At 43.4% G+C, this 17,720-nt stretch overlaps 1 protein-coding gene across 1 annotated transcript; it reads left to right on the top strand.

Annotated features, from left to right (window-relative positions):
• The first annotated feature begins 684 nt into the window (after positions 1-684).
• Positions 685-17,201, top strand: LOC138981972 (secernin-2-like). The gene is made up of 6 exons (XM_070355161.1): positions 685-1,185; positions 1,657-1,844; positions 10,963-11,168; positions 11,563-11,784; positions 12,874-13,166; positions 13,545-17,201. Exons 1-6 carry the CDS (start codon positions 1,009-1,011, stop codon positions 13,767-13,769), a joined length of 1,311 nt encoding a protein of 436 aa, XP_070211262.1. The 5' UTR covers positions 685-1,008; the 3' UTR covers positions 13,770-17,201.
• The last annotated feature ends 519 nt before the right edge of the window (positions 17,202-17,720 follow it).

Raw genomic sequence — 17,720 nt, 5'->3', positions numbered from 1 at the left:
GATGGACAGAGATGAGGAAGGAGGGATTGGGGGGAGAGACTGAGAGAGAGAGAGAGAGAGAGAGAGAGAGAGAGAGAGAGAGAGAGAGAAGAGAGACTGAGAGACTAAGAGAGAGACAGAGAGAGAGAGACGGAGAGAGACTGAGAGAGACTAAGAGGAGAGAGAGAGACTGAGAGACTAAGAGAGAGAGAGAGAGAGAGAGAGAGAGAGAGAGAGAGAGAGACTGTTTGAAAGATTGAGAGGCCTGACAACAAACAAATCAAAAACGTTGTTGGGGTATATTTCGGAACATTCCTGTATTTGAAACTTTTCACTTCCGGCGTGCGATGTGTGTGTGTGGTAGGGACTTACTTTGTGACAGATCGTCCAAATGCGCAAGTATAAGAGCTGCGCGTTTTAACGATTCTTGTATTCTTTGTAGCCTATTCTTTGCATCGATCAAATGCGCACACATCGATCGATGTGTGCGCGTTTGATTGATCCACCAAACGCGCAGCGCGATCACGCGATCGCGCAGATCGATCAAACGCGCCTAACATATACACACACACTGATCTCTCTCTCTCTCTCTCTCTCTCTCTCTCTCTCTCTCTCTCTCTCTCTCTCTCTTGTCACATACACATACATACACACACACGCACACACACACACTCACATGCACACACACACTCACGCACTCACCCACTTGCATACCAAGATATGTACACAGATGTTTGCTGCATAAATATAAATATATACATGTCCTGAAAGTGAGGATGAAAGTCGCTTGTTCATTTCAATGCTTGTTATTCTCTCAGGTGCCAGGAGAAAGGTTCCGTACAACTCTCGCTTACTCCATTACACATGTCTTATGCATAAAGAGCAATTACTTCCCTTTGGTTATTTGATACATGTCCTTGTATAGAATTATAATGTCTACAGCAGGGATGTTAATTTTCTTATTTTGTTTTTACAGACAGATTTAAAATATATAGGCTAAAGTGAGACACATCACAAAATCAGTGAACCATGACTTCAGAGGGAGCCATCAAAATGCCAAGTTCTTGTGACACATTTGTAGCTCTACCCCCAGCAACAGCGAAAGGCTGTGTCATTTTTGGGAAAAATTCAGACCGCCCAGGTTCAGAAGTGCAAGAAGTGAACCTTGTACCTGCAGCTGATCACCCTAAGGGAAGTAAAGTCCAGGTAAGTACACCAGAAATATGAACTTTTATTTCCGTTTATATTTTATTATCCATGTGCTGGGAAATTTGAGCCTCTTCGATCTTTTAAAATTGCAGTGGAAATTAAGCCAGCTACAATAATTAGAGTCGCTCTACCTAGGTGTGTGCAAGGTGTTAACAGTCCCCTTTGTATGTTTCTATAAATTCACCAGTGTCATAGGAGCTCTTCTACATTATGTGCATGCAAGAACTCTAGCAGAAACTCCATAGGAAAATTGAACTTTGAAATTCTACCTGATTCTGGCTAATCCTTGACAAATTTCAGCTTCTAGCAGATGAGAAATAAGAAGTTCAGTAGTCCTGATATGTATCATATGTGTGTGTATGCATAGGTGCAATTTGTAGAGTCTGAACTAATTGTTGCGCAGACAGATTTGAAAATCTCTTTTGAATAATCGTTAACTTCATATGAATTGACACTCTGTGTTGACAGTGTACGTACATAGAGCTGGATCAAGTGGGCCACACCCATGCGGTGATTCTCAGCAAGCCAGCGTGGATGTGGGGAGCTGAGATGGGAGCCAATGAGCAGGGGGTGTGCGTGGGCAACGAAGCTGTCTGGACCAAAGTCAACGGACCCTCCGACTTGGAGGAGAAGTTGCTGGGCATGGACATGGTCAGGTGAGTGGAGGCGTACAGTGGAACCCCCCCTAAGACCTTCACAAATCTGAGAAAATCAGGTCTTAAAAATGAGTGGGTCTTAAAATGGGGGTACCGTACTTTCCGGGTCATAAGGCGCGACTTTTTTCCTCGAGTTTGACCCCTGCGTCTTGTATAACGAAGCACCTAATCCGTGTATGAAATACGAAAAAAATCAAAGAGACCGCCTGAGTACCAGTCAAACAACTTGTGATAATGCATGTTTCAGCTACTAGGTACTACCCTGGCCAAGTTTCCTCTCAAGACATCAAAGAAGACCGCCCCATAGGTTAAACTCACTGACCCCGGTGCAGGAAGTGTTTCCTCTCTCAGATCTATGACAGGGGAACCACCTCTCATAGCAAAAACTGGGTCATTGACCCCTGGGAAGAAGGTCAGTGTCTAAACAAGGCAACCCAGCTATCACAATGGACCTGCCTTTGATCTCGCCACACACACAGAGCACACATATTTCCACTGTATTCTTCCTTTGATGTGCGGCTTATTTTCATTCTTCGACCGTTTGTTACCGGTATACTTTTTAAATTTTGGTGCGCCCTATCGGCCCCCTGCGCCCAATGGGTGACTGGATTACAATTTTGTTTAAAAAGAAGGGGGTGCGCCTTATGCGCTGTAGCGCCTTGTAACCCGGAAAATACGGTAAATTTATAGAGGTTCTGAACAGAAAGTCTGAAAAAACAAGGTGCTAAAAGGGAGGGAGTCATAAAAGGGGGGTTCCACTGTATCTTCTTCTTCTTTTGTGCTCATGGGCTGAATCTCCCAAATACACCCATGACGTTTTTGCACGAGTGGGTTTCTCTATGTATGGCCGTTTTTACCTGGCTATTTAGGCAGAGTGGTGTATTTAGGATTGAGGTGTGGGAGGACTGTTGAATATTTTCATCCCAAGAAATGTAAGTTGACATCAATTGATATATATATTATATATACAGAAAATATGATAATTCACTATATTTTTTGTAGAAAGTTGAAAATACATTTTTCTTGACAATAAAGAATAAAGGAAAGTAAGTGCTCAGAACACAACACAAGGCAGTTTTTAGTGAGTTATATCCATTATCAATGTCATGGCATCATGGTTGGCCTAGTGGTAAGGCGTCCGCCCCGTGATCGGGAGGTCGTGGGTTCGAACCCCGGCCGGGTCATACCTAAGACTTTAAAATTGGCAATCTGGTGGCTGCTCTGCCTGGCGTCTGGCATTATGGGGTTAGTGCTAGGACTGGTTGGTCCGGTGTCAGAATAATGTGACTGGGTGAGACATGAAGCCTGTGCTGCGACTTGTGTCTTGTGTGTGGCGCACGTTATATGTCAAAGCAGCACCGCCCTGATATGGCCCTTTGTGGTCGGCTGGGCGTTAAGCAAAAAAAAAGCAAAAGCATGGCATCATGAACAGTAACAAGAAATAAACCACTTTCATTCTCAAATTGCTTACACAGATTGCTTTTTTTTTTTTTTTAGACATTCAGCAAGGATGAGAGAATCTTCCGCCTTTTGGAGGAATATTGTTCCTTTTGAACCTCTCTGGGTGTTCATGTCTGATTTGGAAACCAACACATTATATTGATTTTGAAGCTTATAAGCAACACTCCTCACTCAACACTCCTTAGGAAATCATTTCCCCTCTTGCTCCTACATCAGGGTTAAGGAAAACTGATAACATTTTCTGAATTTTGTGTTAGGCCTAAAAAAAAAATAGGGGCCGACCCTATAACTTTTTATTGAGTCACTTGAGAAAAAGTGACTCTATGTAATCGGTCAGTGTTAGTCTGTCCGGCCGGCCGGCCGGCCAACCGGCCGGCTGGCCAGCCGGCCGGCCGGCTGGCCATCCGGCCGGCCGGCCGTAGACACCACCTTAACGTTGGACTTTTCTCGGAAACTATCAAAGCGATCGGGCTCATATTTTGTTTAGTCGTGACCTCCAATGACCTCTACACTTTAACGATGGTTTCGTTGACCTTTGACCTTTTTCAAGGTCACAGGTCAGCGTCAAAGGAAAAATTAGACATTTTATATCTTTGACAAAGTTCATCGGATGTGATTGAAACTTTGTAGGATTATTCTTTACATCAAAGTATTTACATCTGTAGCCTTTTACGAACATTATGACCATACAAAACAGACACTTCCACACATAACAATACCGTGACTGAAACAGCCAAGCTTCACAAGGAGAATTAGGTTCTTCATTATTTATTTACAACAATTTCAGTTATGGCATGTATCTTGTAGTACGGGCACTGGTTGGGAAGTAAGGCATGGTTAGGTGAAGATGACACCAATCAGACAAAATATCAATTTTTTCCCGACCCCCCCAGTCTGCCAGCTAAGCGTGACCAGAAACCTTTATTATGGTGGCTTTACTTTGACTGTGAACAGAATCCACTGCTCACACCGCGGTACCCACAGTATCTTACTGCCCTCGCGGCTGTCCTACCACCCAGGCCTCCATCCGTCACTCACTGCTTTACATCTACTGACAAACTGGAGGCACTGGACCACTGAACCAGGCCACTTTTGTGGTTTGTATTGGGCTCAACCATGGTCCAGGGGGCTAGACAAGCTTAATAAGCTCCAAAATTTACAAAATATAACTACAAATAAAAATGTTCCCCATTGGGAACCACATCTTCACCATAACCATGCCTAACTTCAGCCAACTGTACCAAAAACAAAGCAACAACAACAAAGAAAAAATACATATGCGCCGGTTAGAATTAAGCTGAATGATGGGCAAAATTGCAAGTTATATATACAAACATATATACACAAGTTAGGATAGAGCTGAATGATAGACTAGAAATTCTGATCGAAACATACACACACCAGGTAGAACCAGAAGTAAGCGTAATCATGGACAAGGGACTCCGATGGAATTGACTCAATAAAAAATGAAGTGATGAAATGACCATACTGCAAAGAACATCCTAGACAATTCTAGTTCTCCCACAAGTGAAGGATAACTGGTGACCACTAAAATTCCGTTAAGTGAACAAGCTGCCCGGATGTCAAGCCTAGCGGAAGCAGGAAGGGGATGGTGGGTGGAAAAACTAAACAAACTTACTGGGCCAAATAAAGGTGGGTAGCGAACCTGCATAGCCTATGCTTAGAAATAATTCACAAGATTTTCAAAACATGATGAATAGAACCAAGTTGACCAAATGTCAAGTCGGCAAGGCAGGATGCGAACATTTTAGATCAAACAATCGCCAACTAAACTTCAGGCTTCCCCAGGCCTCGTAAACAATTGCTCAGAGTCTAATTACCACATATTCAAAATTAGAACAATGCAAAACCCAAACCGTTCAGAAGAAAGGACTTGTTTCTTGAAAACGCTGAGGATACTTGGAAAGTGACTTGCTGCTAGCGATGATAGCCTGGCGTCTGATACGGGTCTTAAGATGCCAGACTCAACCAAATAAGAATCGGACTGGATGAGGCACAACAATTAGTCTTGGAGTGACCGTTGTTACTTGAACATCCGGGCTACTTAGACACACTGGCGAGAGGCTAAACCAAATAAAGATTGACCCATATATGGAGCACTAATCGTCTGCTCGAGAATCGCCTCCACTCTACTCGAGACAACTGTGTCTGCCTTGAAGTTCATAACAGCATTTAAGCAGAAGCTGAAATGTTTTTATGACCATACAAAACAGACACTTCCACACATAACAATACCGTGACTGAAACAGCCAAGCTTCACAAGGAGAATTAGGTTCTTCATTATTTATTTACAACAATTTCAGTTATGGCATGTATCTTGTAGTACGGGCACTGGTTGGGAAGTAAGGCATGGTTAGGTGAAGATGACACCAATCAGACAAAATATCAATTTTTTCCCGACCCCCCCAGTCTGCCAGCTAAGCGTGACCAGAAACCTTTATTATGGTGGCTTTACTTTGACTGTGAACAGAATCCACTGCTCACACCGCGGTACCCACAGTATCTTACTGCCCTCGCGGCTGTCCTACCACCCAGGCCTCCATCCGTCACTCACTGCTTTACATCTACTGACAAACTGGAGGCACTGGACCACTGAACCAGGCCACTTTTGTGGTTTGTATTGGGCTCAACCATGGTCCAGGGGGCTAGACAAGCTTAATAAGCTCCAAAATTTACAAAATATAACTACAAATAAAAATGTTCCCCATTGGGAACCACATCTTCACCATAACCATGCCTAACTTCAGCCACAAACCAGCTGGCCTACCAGCAGGTTCCCCAAACCGGTGACCCCAAAATTATATTCGTAAGGCTCTCTTCCAAACTCCTCACCAACAGACAGGTGCCCCAGCTGCTGAGGTGTACACCATCAGCAGCCAGACACGCGTCGTCAGCAACAATGCGGGGGTGTTTAATAAACCACCCCCGTTCCCCTGCCACCAGGTGCCTGGCCCTGCCCCTGCCGCGCTTTCTGCCCCTGCCGCGCTTTCTGCCCCTGCTGGGTCTACTGAATAGCGCCAGGCGCGCCGCGGCAGCATGTCTGACCAGACGACCCGAGTGGTGGGGTACCTAGCCCCGATATATGTGAGCCACAACTGGAACTCCTGGGCCCATTCAATCGTGTTGATCCTACCTATGTCGTTGGCTCCTACATGCTGAACCAGGTAGGCTGGGGGTGGTCCTTCAATTGCACACTCCAACAGCGTGCGCAGGCCGGAGAATTGTAGGCCCGACTGGCCGGCGAAGCGCGCCGGCAGGGGAAGTCGCAGCGTGCGTCCCCACTGCACCAGGTCCCGCTCCAGTCTACGCACAATGCTGGACCCCAGGATTAAGACCTCTGTAATATATAAACCCACCATTAGTGTCAAGAAAATGATTAAAATGAGTAAGCTAAGGCTATACAACATATACAAGCTTGAAATCTCCTACCGGTTGAGGCGCACACCATCAACCGCTGCAGTCTGTACACTTGCATCCAAAGAAAAAGAAAATTTTAATCAAATGAAACATGATTTAACTCCACCCCAGCTGTTGAGGTGCACACCATCATCAGCGGGACCAACACACGTACCCCCACTCCCTTACGAACTAGGACATCGCACGTATGATTTAACAACTGCAGATCTCCAGCGGCCTAGCCTCGTAGTTGTAGCCCCAATCCGAAAGGAATGGGAGGTGAATTTATCCGCTGACCAACCCAGGGTATTTGTTCCTTTTTTCAGGACAGCCTGAAACTGGTAACTGGACAGGGGCTTACCATTAAAATGTAAGAACAGTGCGCCTGTGACTGCGGGACGGACTAACAAGTAAGCCCGCAGATTGGCTGGCCACTGGGCAAACCTCAGGGGGGCTCAGTACTTACTTGATTTTTACGACGCCACCTCAGGTAACTGGAATTAAAGTGGTTAACACAACCCGGCTGTCGGTGCTCAGGCAACTGGAATTAAAGTGTTTAACACAACGAGGCTGTTGGTGCTCAGGCAACTGGAATTAAAGTGGTTAACACGCCAGGCTGTTGGTGCTCAGGCAACTGGAATAAAAGTGGTTAACACGACCAGGCTGTTGGTGCTCAGGCAACTGGAATTAAACTGGTTAACCCAACCCGGCTGCACGGTTGGTCTAGTGTTAAGGCGTCCGCCCCATGATCGGGAGGTCGTGGGTTCGAACCCCGGCCGGGTCATACCTAAGACTTTAAAATTGGCAATCTGGTGGCTGCTCCGCCTGGCGTCTGGCATTATGGGGTTAGTGCTAGGACTGGTTGGTCCGGTGTCAGAATAATGTGACTGGGTGAGACATGAAGCCTGTGCTGCGACTTCTGTCTTGTGTGTGGCGCACGTTATATGTCAAAGCAGCACCGCCCTGATATGGCCCTTCGTGGTCGGCTGGGTGTTAAGCAAACAAACAAACAAACCCAACCCGGCTGTTGGTGCTCAGGCAACTGAAATAAAAGTGGTTAAAACTGATTTTCATGCAGAAAAACGTGTGGCAGAGTTTCAAGCACATAAAAATTGTGGCTGTGTTTCAAGCGCACATAAACTGGCTGTGTATCAAGCGCAGCAAACTGGTGGCTGTGTTTCAAGCGCCCACCAAAAACGATTGGCGCAGTGGCTGCTGGTGCTCAGGCAACTGGAATTAAACTGGTTAACACAACCAAGTTGTTGGTGCTCAGGCAACTGGAATTAAACTGGTTAACCCAACCCTGCTGTTGGTGTTCAGGCAACTGAAATAAAAGTGGTTAAAACTGATTTTCATGCAGAAAAACGTGTGGCTGTGTTTCAAGCACATAAAAACTGTGGCTGTGTTTCAAGCGCACCTAAACTGGCTGTGTTTCAAGTGCAGCAAACTGGTGGCTGTGTTTCAAGCGCACACAAAACAAAACGATTGGAGCTGTGGCTGCTGGTGCCCAGGCAACTGGAATTAAAGTGGTTAACACCATGAGACTATTGGTGCTCCGGCAACTGAAATAACTGGTTAACTGAGTTTCCTGCAGAAAAACGTGTGACTGTGTTTCAAACGCACCCAAAATGGCTGTGTTTCAAGCAGCTACAAATTGTGGCTGTGTTTCAAGCGCACATAAACTGGCTGTGTTTCAAGCCAGAAAAGTTGTGGCTGTGTCTCAAGCGCATGCTAAATGGCTGTGTTTCAAGCACGTAAAAATTGTGGTTGTGTTTCAAGCGCACGTAACTGGCTGTGTTTCAAGCGCAGAAAAGTTGTGGCTGTGTCTCAAGCGCACGCAAAATGGCTGTTTCAAGCACATAACAATTGTGGCTGTGTTTCAAGCACGTACAAATTGTGGCTGTGTTTCAAGCGCACATAAACTGGCTGAGTTTCACGCAGCAAACTGGTGGCTGTGTTTCAAGCGCACCAAAACACGATTGTTGAAGCAAATGTGTTTAAAGCAATAGGCCACTGTGGCTGTGTTTCACGCGCACAACAACAACAAACGAGTGTAACTGCAAGTGTGTTTTGAGCCATGGAAGAACCCCTTGGCTGTGGTTCAAGCTCAGAAAACGTGTGGCTGTGTATCCAGCGCACCAACAAACATTTAGAGAAAAGCATCATAATTATGCATGTCCCCCAACGTATAACTCGATTAGATTGCACACTGTCATAAACAGCAGTTATTCATTCTACTTTCTGGTGCAAAGGCGGTAAGGCTTGCTTCATTTATTCTGCTTGCTGTACTTAGCATGCTTGTTGCATCTAAAACAGAACTGTATCATGTCTGTAGTAAAAGTGTGTATGACTATGATGACAAACTTCTGTGCGAACACTTTCACAACACACCAAAGCACGTCAATCAGTTACTACTGATAAATAATTCTTACCAAATTCAAATGGGATTACAATTGCATTGAGTGGTATCTGCAGAAATCGATCTAGTCATGTGTCAAATTTCAAGAGAAAATTGCAACCAAACGGCTGAGCTATCATTAAATAAAGTTGTAAGAGTATTACAGCTACGGTCAGGCAGGCCAGTTTGTTGCTGGCACTGACCCTCCGCTGACTGGCTGGCTCGCTGTATGCAGCTGGCTGGGCTATTTATAGATGGCTGCTCTAGATAACCGAATTCCCAGTGCTGGGAAGGTATGCCTGCCAAACTGACAAACCTTGGCTGTGTTTCAAGCGCAGAAACTTGTGGCTGTATTTCCAACGCACACAAAAACAAACGAATGTGGCTGTGTTTTGAGCCAGAGCAAAAACAACATGAGTATGCGTGTCCACCCATAATTATAGATCATCAGATTGCACCCTAGGTCACGCTGTCCGCGCGTCTTGTACATGTTTGTTGTACGGTACTCTTGCTCGCTGCACGCAGGGCTGCCTGCCAAGCCAGCCTTAATTAGCAGCGCCGGTGGCCTGCTTCCCCCCGTGCGTCGGGCCGAAAATAGGTCAACCACGTTCTACTATGGGCCGCAAAATAGGTCACCCACGCTCTCGTCGGCCCCCATTCAAAAAACTAAACAAACTTACTGGGCCAAATAAAGGTGGGTAGCGAACCTGCATAGCCTATGCTTAGAAATAATTCACAAGATTTTCAAAACATGATGAATAGAACCAAGTTGACCAAATGTCAAGTCGGCAAGGCAGGATGCGAACATTTTAGATCAAACAATCGCCAACTAAACTTCAGGCTTCCCCAGGCCTCGTAAACAATTGCTCAGAGTCTAATTACCACATATTCAAAATTAGAACAGTGCAAAACCCAAACCGTTCAGAAGAAAGGACTTGTTTCTTGAAAACGCTGAGGATACTTGGAAAGTGACTTGCTGCTAGCGATGATAGCCTGGCGTCTGATACGGGTCTTAAGATGCCAGACTCAACCAAATAAGAATCGGACTGGATGAGGCACAACAATTAGTCTTGGAGTGACCGTTGTTACTTGAACATCCGGGCTACTTAGACACACTGGCGAGAGGCTAAACCAAATAAAGATTGACCCATATATGGAGCACTAATCGTCTGCTCGAGAATCGCCTCCACTCTACTCGAGACAACTGTGTCTGCCTTGAAGTTCATAACAGCATTTAAGCAGAAGCTGAAATGTTTTTATCAGAAAAACAAGGGAGATAACTAGCCTTTTCTGTTCGGCAACACACAACTTAACGTTGGGCTTTTCTCGGAAACTATAAAAGTGACCGGGCTCAAATTTTATGTGAACGTGACTCATTGTGTTGTGAATAGCAATTTCTTCCTGTCCATCTGATGCCTCATATAATATTCAGAACTGCGAAAGTGACTCGATCGAGCGTTTGCTCTTCTTGTTACATTTGTAAAAAAACAAAATAAAAAAAATAAAAAAAACCTGGTGCAGAAAACGCAATGAAAGCGACAGCGCTCGAGCCGCACACTTATTTCCCTGTCAAGTAGGTTTAATTTGTACACATTAGAAAAAAAAGTTTAAAAAAAAAAAAGTGATTGCCTACTTTCCTACCCTATTTTTTTGTGGCTATGTTACCTTAACCACGCCTATTTTTTTTTGGCCTTATATAAGATTTGGCAAACCTTATTTCCTCCTTTTTGACAATGTTTTATTCTCATGTCTGATTCAGAGAGGTTATATATTATTCTGAATAAATGCAGAAACAAAATAGCTTATGGTTCTTAACATTGCCCCATCTTTTCTCTCTCACAGATTGGCTCTGGAACGAGCCTCCTCCGCTGCGGAAGCTGTGGAAGTCATCGGTCAGTTGCTGACCAGCCCTGGTCAAGGAGGTCCCTGCAGCGAGGAGCCTGGTCAGCAGGCGTGGAGCTACCACAACAGCTTCCTCATCGCTGACCCTACAACCGCCTGGGTGCTGGAGACTGCTGGACCTTACTGGGCAGCTGAACATATCACAGGTCAGTGGTTACTGGTGTAACCCAGTTTTAGTCTGAAAAAAGACAGATTTAATTTCACGTCATTTACTTTATTTTCCCATTGCTGGGAAAGTTGGGTTGCTATCTCCCAGTAGAAAGCTAGCAGCAATGAGAATCGCGCTTCCCAGGTGTGTGCGCTTTTAGGTGTGATCAGCCAGCTGCACTCATGGCAGAATGACTAAGGTCTTTTACATGCCACTGTGGTGACACAAGGGTGGGATATGGATACCGTCACTGAGTCTGCACATAAAGTTGACCCGTATCCGTCACTGTCTGTATTCGGACCTGTGACCCTAGGATCACAAGTCCAGTGCTCTACCAACTGAGCTACCAGGCTGTCTGTGCATACTGATATGATGGTTTGTGTGACTTGCAGAGGGTGTGCGTAACATCTCCAACGAGCTGAGCATCGGAACCAAGATTGACCGCAGTTCCCCAAACCTTGCGGCCGAGGCCAAGAAGCTTGGACTCTACCAGGACGACATGGGGCCCTTCAACTTCACCCACGTCTTTTCCGAGGGCGGAAAGTGCTTCACCTCGCAGATGTCCTTCCGCTATCGCCATGGGCTGAAGATGTTAAAAGAATTATCTGCATCTGGTAAAATCCATTTTCTTTCAGGCTCTCTCATCATTTGTAGCCTGAAAATGTAGGCAATTATATTTATTTTACATACGTGAGTGAGACCACTCATGAGATAACAATATCTTTCAAACCACACGTGTGTAAATCATGTAAATCGGGTCACATCAACTTGTTTGGCAGGGATATGCTTTTCAACTGCTTATGATGCCAGAGTAACGGAGACATTTATATGGAAACCCTTTTACGCTATATGCTATTTCTCCTGGTAGAAGTTTTAGAACTTTCACGTCACGCTACACTTTCTGGAGTGACTTGTCTTTGCTTTGACGTCAAAGATTGCACAAGGCTTTTGAATAGATGAGGTTCCAAACGAAGCATCTTCAATTTAGACGCCTCCACTGCTGGACATTTTGAGAAAAATACACATAAGTACTGTATGTAGGATAAACAGAATACTGCATGGCTTGCTGTAATCTACCAGATTTACACTCGTTGCTTTTTCAAATAGTGAACAGCTCGCTTTCGCTCGCAGTTCAATATTTAAAAAAAAAACGTTTGTAAATCTGGTATGACACAGCAAGCCATGTAGTATTCTCTATTTCTCTTTGTTGAAACAGTGTCTTGTGTTTCGCTTGCTAATGAAATCAAAGCAAACAATATTTGGTATAATCTTTCCCGACATGATCCTACCAGGACTATGATACAGTGGAACCCCCCTTTGAAGACCTCAAAATATCTGAGAAAATCTGGTCTTAAAAAGGAGGGAGTCTTAAAAATGGGGTTAAATGTACAGAGGTCATGAACAGAGAAAATAGTTCTATTTGTTGCATGTGAGATTAGGTTTATGTCATTTGTTTGCAGAAATGATCTTATCACAGTTCTATCTTTTCTATTTTCAAGTCATGTAAACAGGCTTGGCAAGAATATTTAATAAGAGTTACTCAATGACAACAGGTTTATGTCATTTTTGTTGAATATTTTGTGTGAAGAAATTATAACAGTTCTATCTTTTGCATGTGCCAACAGGTTTATGTCATTGTTTTGTTTGAGTATTTTGTGCGGGAACAAAATGATGACAATTCTGTCTTTTGTGTGTGACAACAGGGAAGTTTGGGGTGCGGGACATGCTGAAGATCTTGCGTGACGAAGAGAGCGGCATTTGCATGACGGACGGTAGTTTTGTGTCAACCGGCAGTCAGGTCTCTGTGCTGGTCCCCCCTTCCTCCTCCGCCTGCCCCACCCCCTCCTGCCATTGGTTCACCGGCACCCCCAATCCCCTCACCTCCATCTACAAGCCCTTCATCTTTGCCCCTGGGGCTGCTATCGGCAAAGCAACGGTGTCACCGCAGTTTGGAGATGACGATCCCGCGAAGAAAAAGCCACGCTTTCAAAATGAGGTAACTGAGAGATCAAGATCTGTAACATGAGAACCCTGTGCTTAGAGGAGAGTATGTGACTAAGGACATGTTCAAATCTTGGATCACAAAGTTACGTAGAATTAGTGCAGTTGTACTACCACTACAGTACCTCCCTTTTAGATTAAAACAAAAAATGGGAGAAAATCATGTCCTAAATTGAAGGTACATTTACAGATGTTAATTTGTTATAAAAAGAAAATCTGAAAAAATAGGGTTGTAAAATGGGTGAGTTCTTAAAACAGTGGGTCGTGAAAGGGTACCGTGGGTTAACTGTATATGGACGTTTTCACTCTTGTAGCTCACTTCCAGTAGGTCTACTTTGCTGAAATGACCACCTGGTTTTACTGTTGATGTCAGGTTGACCGTCGGCACGCACTGTTCAAAGGCCATGAGACGCTGCGCGAGATGCTGGGCCGAGAGGACTCCAAGGGGATCGAGTTGCTAAGCAACCTGCGGGAACTGGAAGACAAGTGCGTGGAAGACATGGAAGAGCTTCTGGGGAACTTTGAGGAATCAGCCTACGCCAAGGTCGCCTGCATATTCAAACACATGTCTGAAATTGAGCTCAATTTCTACAAGTAATGATGCCTTGGATAACGAATCAAAAGCGAGAAAGGTTTGTTTATTGGAATGTCTGATCATAGACAACTTTCACTACAGTGGAACCCCCCTTTTAAGACCTCCAAAAATCTGAGAAAATCAGGTCTTAAAATGGAGGGAGTCTTAAGAGGACCAACTGAGAAGTACCGGGCTCGACCAGGAAGGAATTGACTTAGACATTTAAAACAAATGGCATGAATTGAGAAAGGTTCTTATGAAGACTTCATGCAAAATAATATGTATTTTCACCGGTTAGTTTGTGTGCCTTGGTTTCTCAAAGTACCATACCCCACATTCTAGAAAACTAACAAAACTCAATAATCCAATATTTGCAAAGAAAAATATTTAGTTACCTGGAAATTCATAATAACCTGACGCAGGTGCGTAACATTGTAGCCTATATTTTCCTGGCCTTAAAAGGGGGGTTCCATTGTATCTTACTAACATTGCTTGAGTGTGATGAAAAGCATTCCAGTATTATGTTTAATTCTGCTGCCTTTAGATGTTTTTCACTGTAATAGATGTATGAAGGGTCGACACAAATAGAAGATTGTAGCGTGCAATGTATTTCAGGTAGCTGGAATTTACTGTTCATGCATTTGTGACAATATTTATAAGCTACATGTACTTTTGTTTAGGTAATCTTCCGTCTTTTTAGTACATATGTAACTAGTTTTCAAGTTGATTGACATGGCAATGCATTTGTTTAGGAGATTGGTGTACAATGGGCGGTTCTGGTGAGGTTATGCCCCCTCTTTCTTTTGGCTGGTAACTGGCGCCACCTCGCGGCAAGATCACACGAGAAAGGAAAAAAAACTTGCATTGGTCCCAAATAGCATATCGGTTTGGTAACAGTTCGTGTGTAAGTCGTGCATTTTATACGGTAAACAGACAATGGTCGGTTCTGGTGAGGTTATGCCCCTTCTTTCTTTCGGCTGGTAACTGGCGCCACCTCGCGGCAAGATCACAGGAGTTGTCTCGCGTTATCACCCCAGAAGCGCTCATTGAGTAATGCATAGCAGTATCAACTTATCATGATTTGCTTTTTAAAGACTACTGTGATTTATGTAATGTGGACATCATTTGATAGTGTACTGACGCAGAACAATAGCAGTTTAATATTGGTTGAAGAATGGCTGTTTCATTTGGTAACACATTCTGGTGTGTGTGTGTTGTGTGTGCTTGCATGTGAGGGTGTGCAAGCATTTGCATGTGTTCGCATGTGTGCGTGTCTGTGATTATGTTCTGAATCACATTGTGAACATAGGGGAAAAAATAATACCAATAACCAGGATTTTTCATCTAATTTTTATGTGAGATTTCGTTATATAACTGTGAATTTATGATTGGTATGAATGTTTAGCTGTATTTCTCTTTCTGTCTGTTTGTCTGTCTGTCTGCATTATTGATTGGTTGGTTGATTGATTTCGAGAATATTTATGTAGCTTTATTTATGATTTATTTATTTATTCATTTATTCCATCAATTTAATGTGTTTTTGTCTGTTTATGTTATTGTACTGAATTTTTTTTCCCCAATTATAGATTTGGAGGAGCTATGGATGTTCTGCAAAGTAAACATCTTATCTTATTTAAAGTGCCTAGTCAGCAAACTGATTGGATTTGCCTTAATGTGGCATTAATTAGTGTTCCTTTCTTTGAAGATGTACACCATAATAGTGGCTGATTTGGTCAAATTCAATGAAATAGCCATTTAATTTCACTTGAATGGTTGTTGCAAAGCACCTTTTCTTCACAGCAGGATTGAGACGCTAACTTTGATAATTACATGATTATTTGCAACTTCACCATTAAAATGACTGGATTGATGAATTTCATGGGAAATGTTTTATGTGAGGCAAATTTGCGCAAACGTTTTTTTCTTTGACTGAAATCAGAAAATAGTGCCTAAAAAGTAATTATCACCAACAGGTATATCAGTTGGCATCTGCAGTCGGTAAAACACAGACACTTCTGTCAAATCATCAAATACTTTTCGATGAGTTTGGCGCAATTGCTCAACTTTTTTCACAGTAGGGTAAAGGTTATGCCAAGGATAGCTGTAAACACAAACATTTGCGAAACTCTCATTGTCATTTTGGCAAATTTTTGGATGAAAATAAATCCTAACATTACCCCTCTACCAATGCAACCGTCTTCTGTTATGAAAGGAGGGTTCTTTACATCACCCAGCATGGGAAAGCCTTTTGGGGTATCATCCTTTTCAGGTTCATGTGGCTTGAATTTGTCACTGTCCATCTCTTTTATCCTAACAGGAAGATTATTGGACAAACTCGGGAAATAACTCTGTCAAGGTTGAATGAGTTGTGAAAGAGTGAATGCTCTTGCTTTCCGTGAGGCAAACTTTCTACATGTGCTCCTTGTCCACGTGTTTCAGACACACCTCTCACTGGTGACTGGCTTATTTTTTTAATCATTTTCAAGAATTTTCATTCATAACCAGCTTGGGAATATATAACGCTGTTCTCCATGTAACACATCGAGGTGGTGAATGGGTTTGAGCTTTCAGGCGAAACATGGATTGTCAAAGTAAAAGCCAATCAGGCTGATTGTTTGATGTGTGTAACCATCCCAGCTTTGGATTTGTGTTTTCGAGGACGACGATTGAAAGCATTCACTCTCAAAGACCCAATCAATGTTGATAATTACCGCGGCAACTCATGGTCAATTTGCAACTTATCTCTGTTATCGCAGAATGCATAACGAAAAGTCATGAAACACTTAAAAGAAAAGGAATATGCCAAAAACTTACGCAACTCGCAAACATGATGGCAGCTCTGTACATTTTTAGACTGGAAGAAAAGCGACGAAGAAGTTACCTTTGACGTCACAGACAAGTATGACATGTTATCTCGAACTACTGTGACGCGTTTTGAGGCCCGAAATTGCATTCTAAAAATTACGTTTATTGTGCGTACTTTTGCTCATCCAAAGTAATGACAAAAACGATGTTTGGGGGCTTGTTGTCAGACCAGCATTTTGTGTTGGCCCTTTGGGGAGCATATCACCTTTGGTTTTCATATTTATTAACTTCGGCCTTAGTCAATAAATATGAAACTGAAGACGATAGTCGATATGCCCCCGAGGACCAACAAAAAAAAGCCTGTCTGTCAACAAGCCACCAAGCATCTTATAATGTCTCGTGGGTAAGTTTGACTCAATAAAAGCCAGAGTGTTAACTCTTTCACAATTAACCCATACAGACCAAACAGAGTTATTTCCGAACATTGTCTGGTTAAATGTCACTGTCCATCTCTTTTGTCCTAGCAGGAAGATCAATTGCCCTATGCTGAATTTATACATTTGTTTGTTTGCTTTTCGGAATTGTGCAATACCATTGAAGTGTATGTTTTTACATACTGATTTTCAAGAAATAAACAGAGCCTAAGTTTCATTTTGTACCGTTGCTGTATTCTTCACTGATTTCACGAAAAGTGTTTATACCTCATGTCATATGATGTCCTTCAGCCACTACAGTGGTACCCCTCATTTAAGACCTCGAAAAATCTGAGAAAATCAGGTCTTAAAAAGGAGGGTGTCTTCAGATTGAGGTACATCCACTATTACATAGTTTATGAAGTAGAAATGTCAAAATGCAAGGTTTTGAAAAGAGGGTACTCTTAAATTGGGGGGTCTTAAAAGGGGGACACCTCTCTAGTTCTCACAGGTCATTCAGGAATGTTCCAAGTCCATAACCTATCATGGGATTAGGGCTCGCCAAACTGTGCGTCCCTGCGTCCTAGAAGCCGAAAACACGTACTAGAAATGTATGGAGGGGGTCCCTGGACACACTAAACCTAAATAATAAAAAAAACGCGGGTCCAGGGACGCATGAAATTAACGTTATCGGGCATTCCCTTGGTACCTTTTCAGACTGTTGTCATCAGCTAAGACTACTGCAAGCACAAATGCC

This window comes from Littorina saxatilis, linkage group LG12, assembly GCF_037325665.1.
Source record: "Littorina saxatilis isolate snail1 linkage group LG12, US_GU_Lsax_2.0, whole genome shotgun sequence".
NCBI lineage: Eukaryota > Metazoa > Mollusca > Gastropoda > Littorinimorpha > Littorinidae > Littorina > Littorina saxatilis.
Note: the sequence above shows the minus strand (reverse complement) of the source record. Positions and strands in the feature narration are given on the sequence as shown.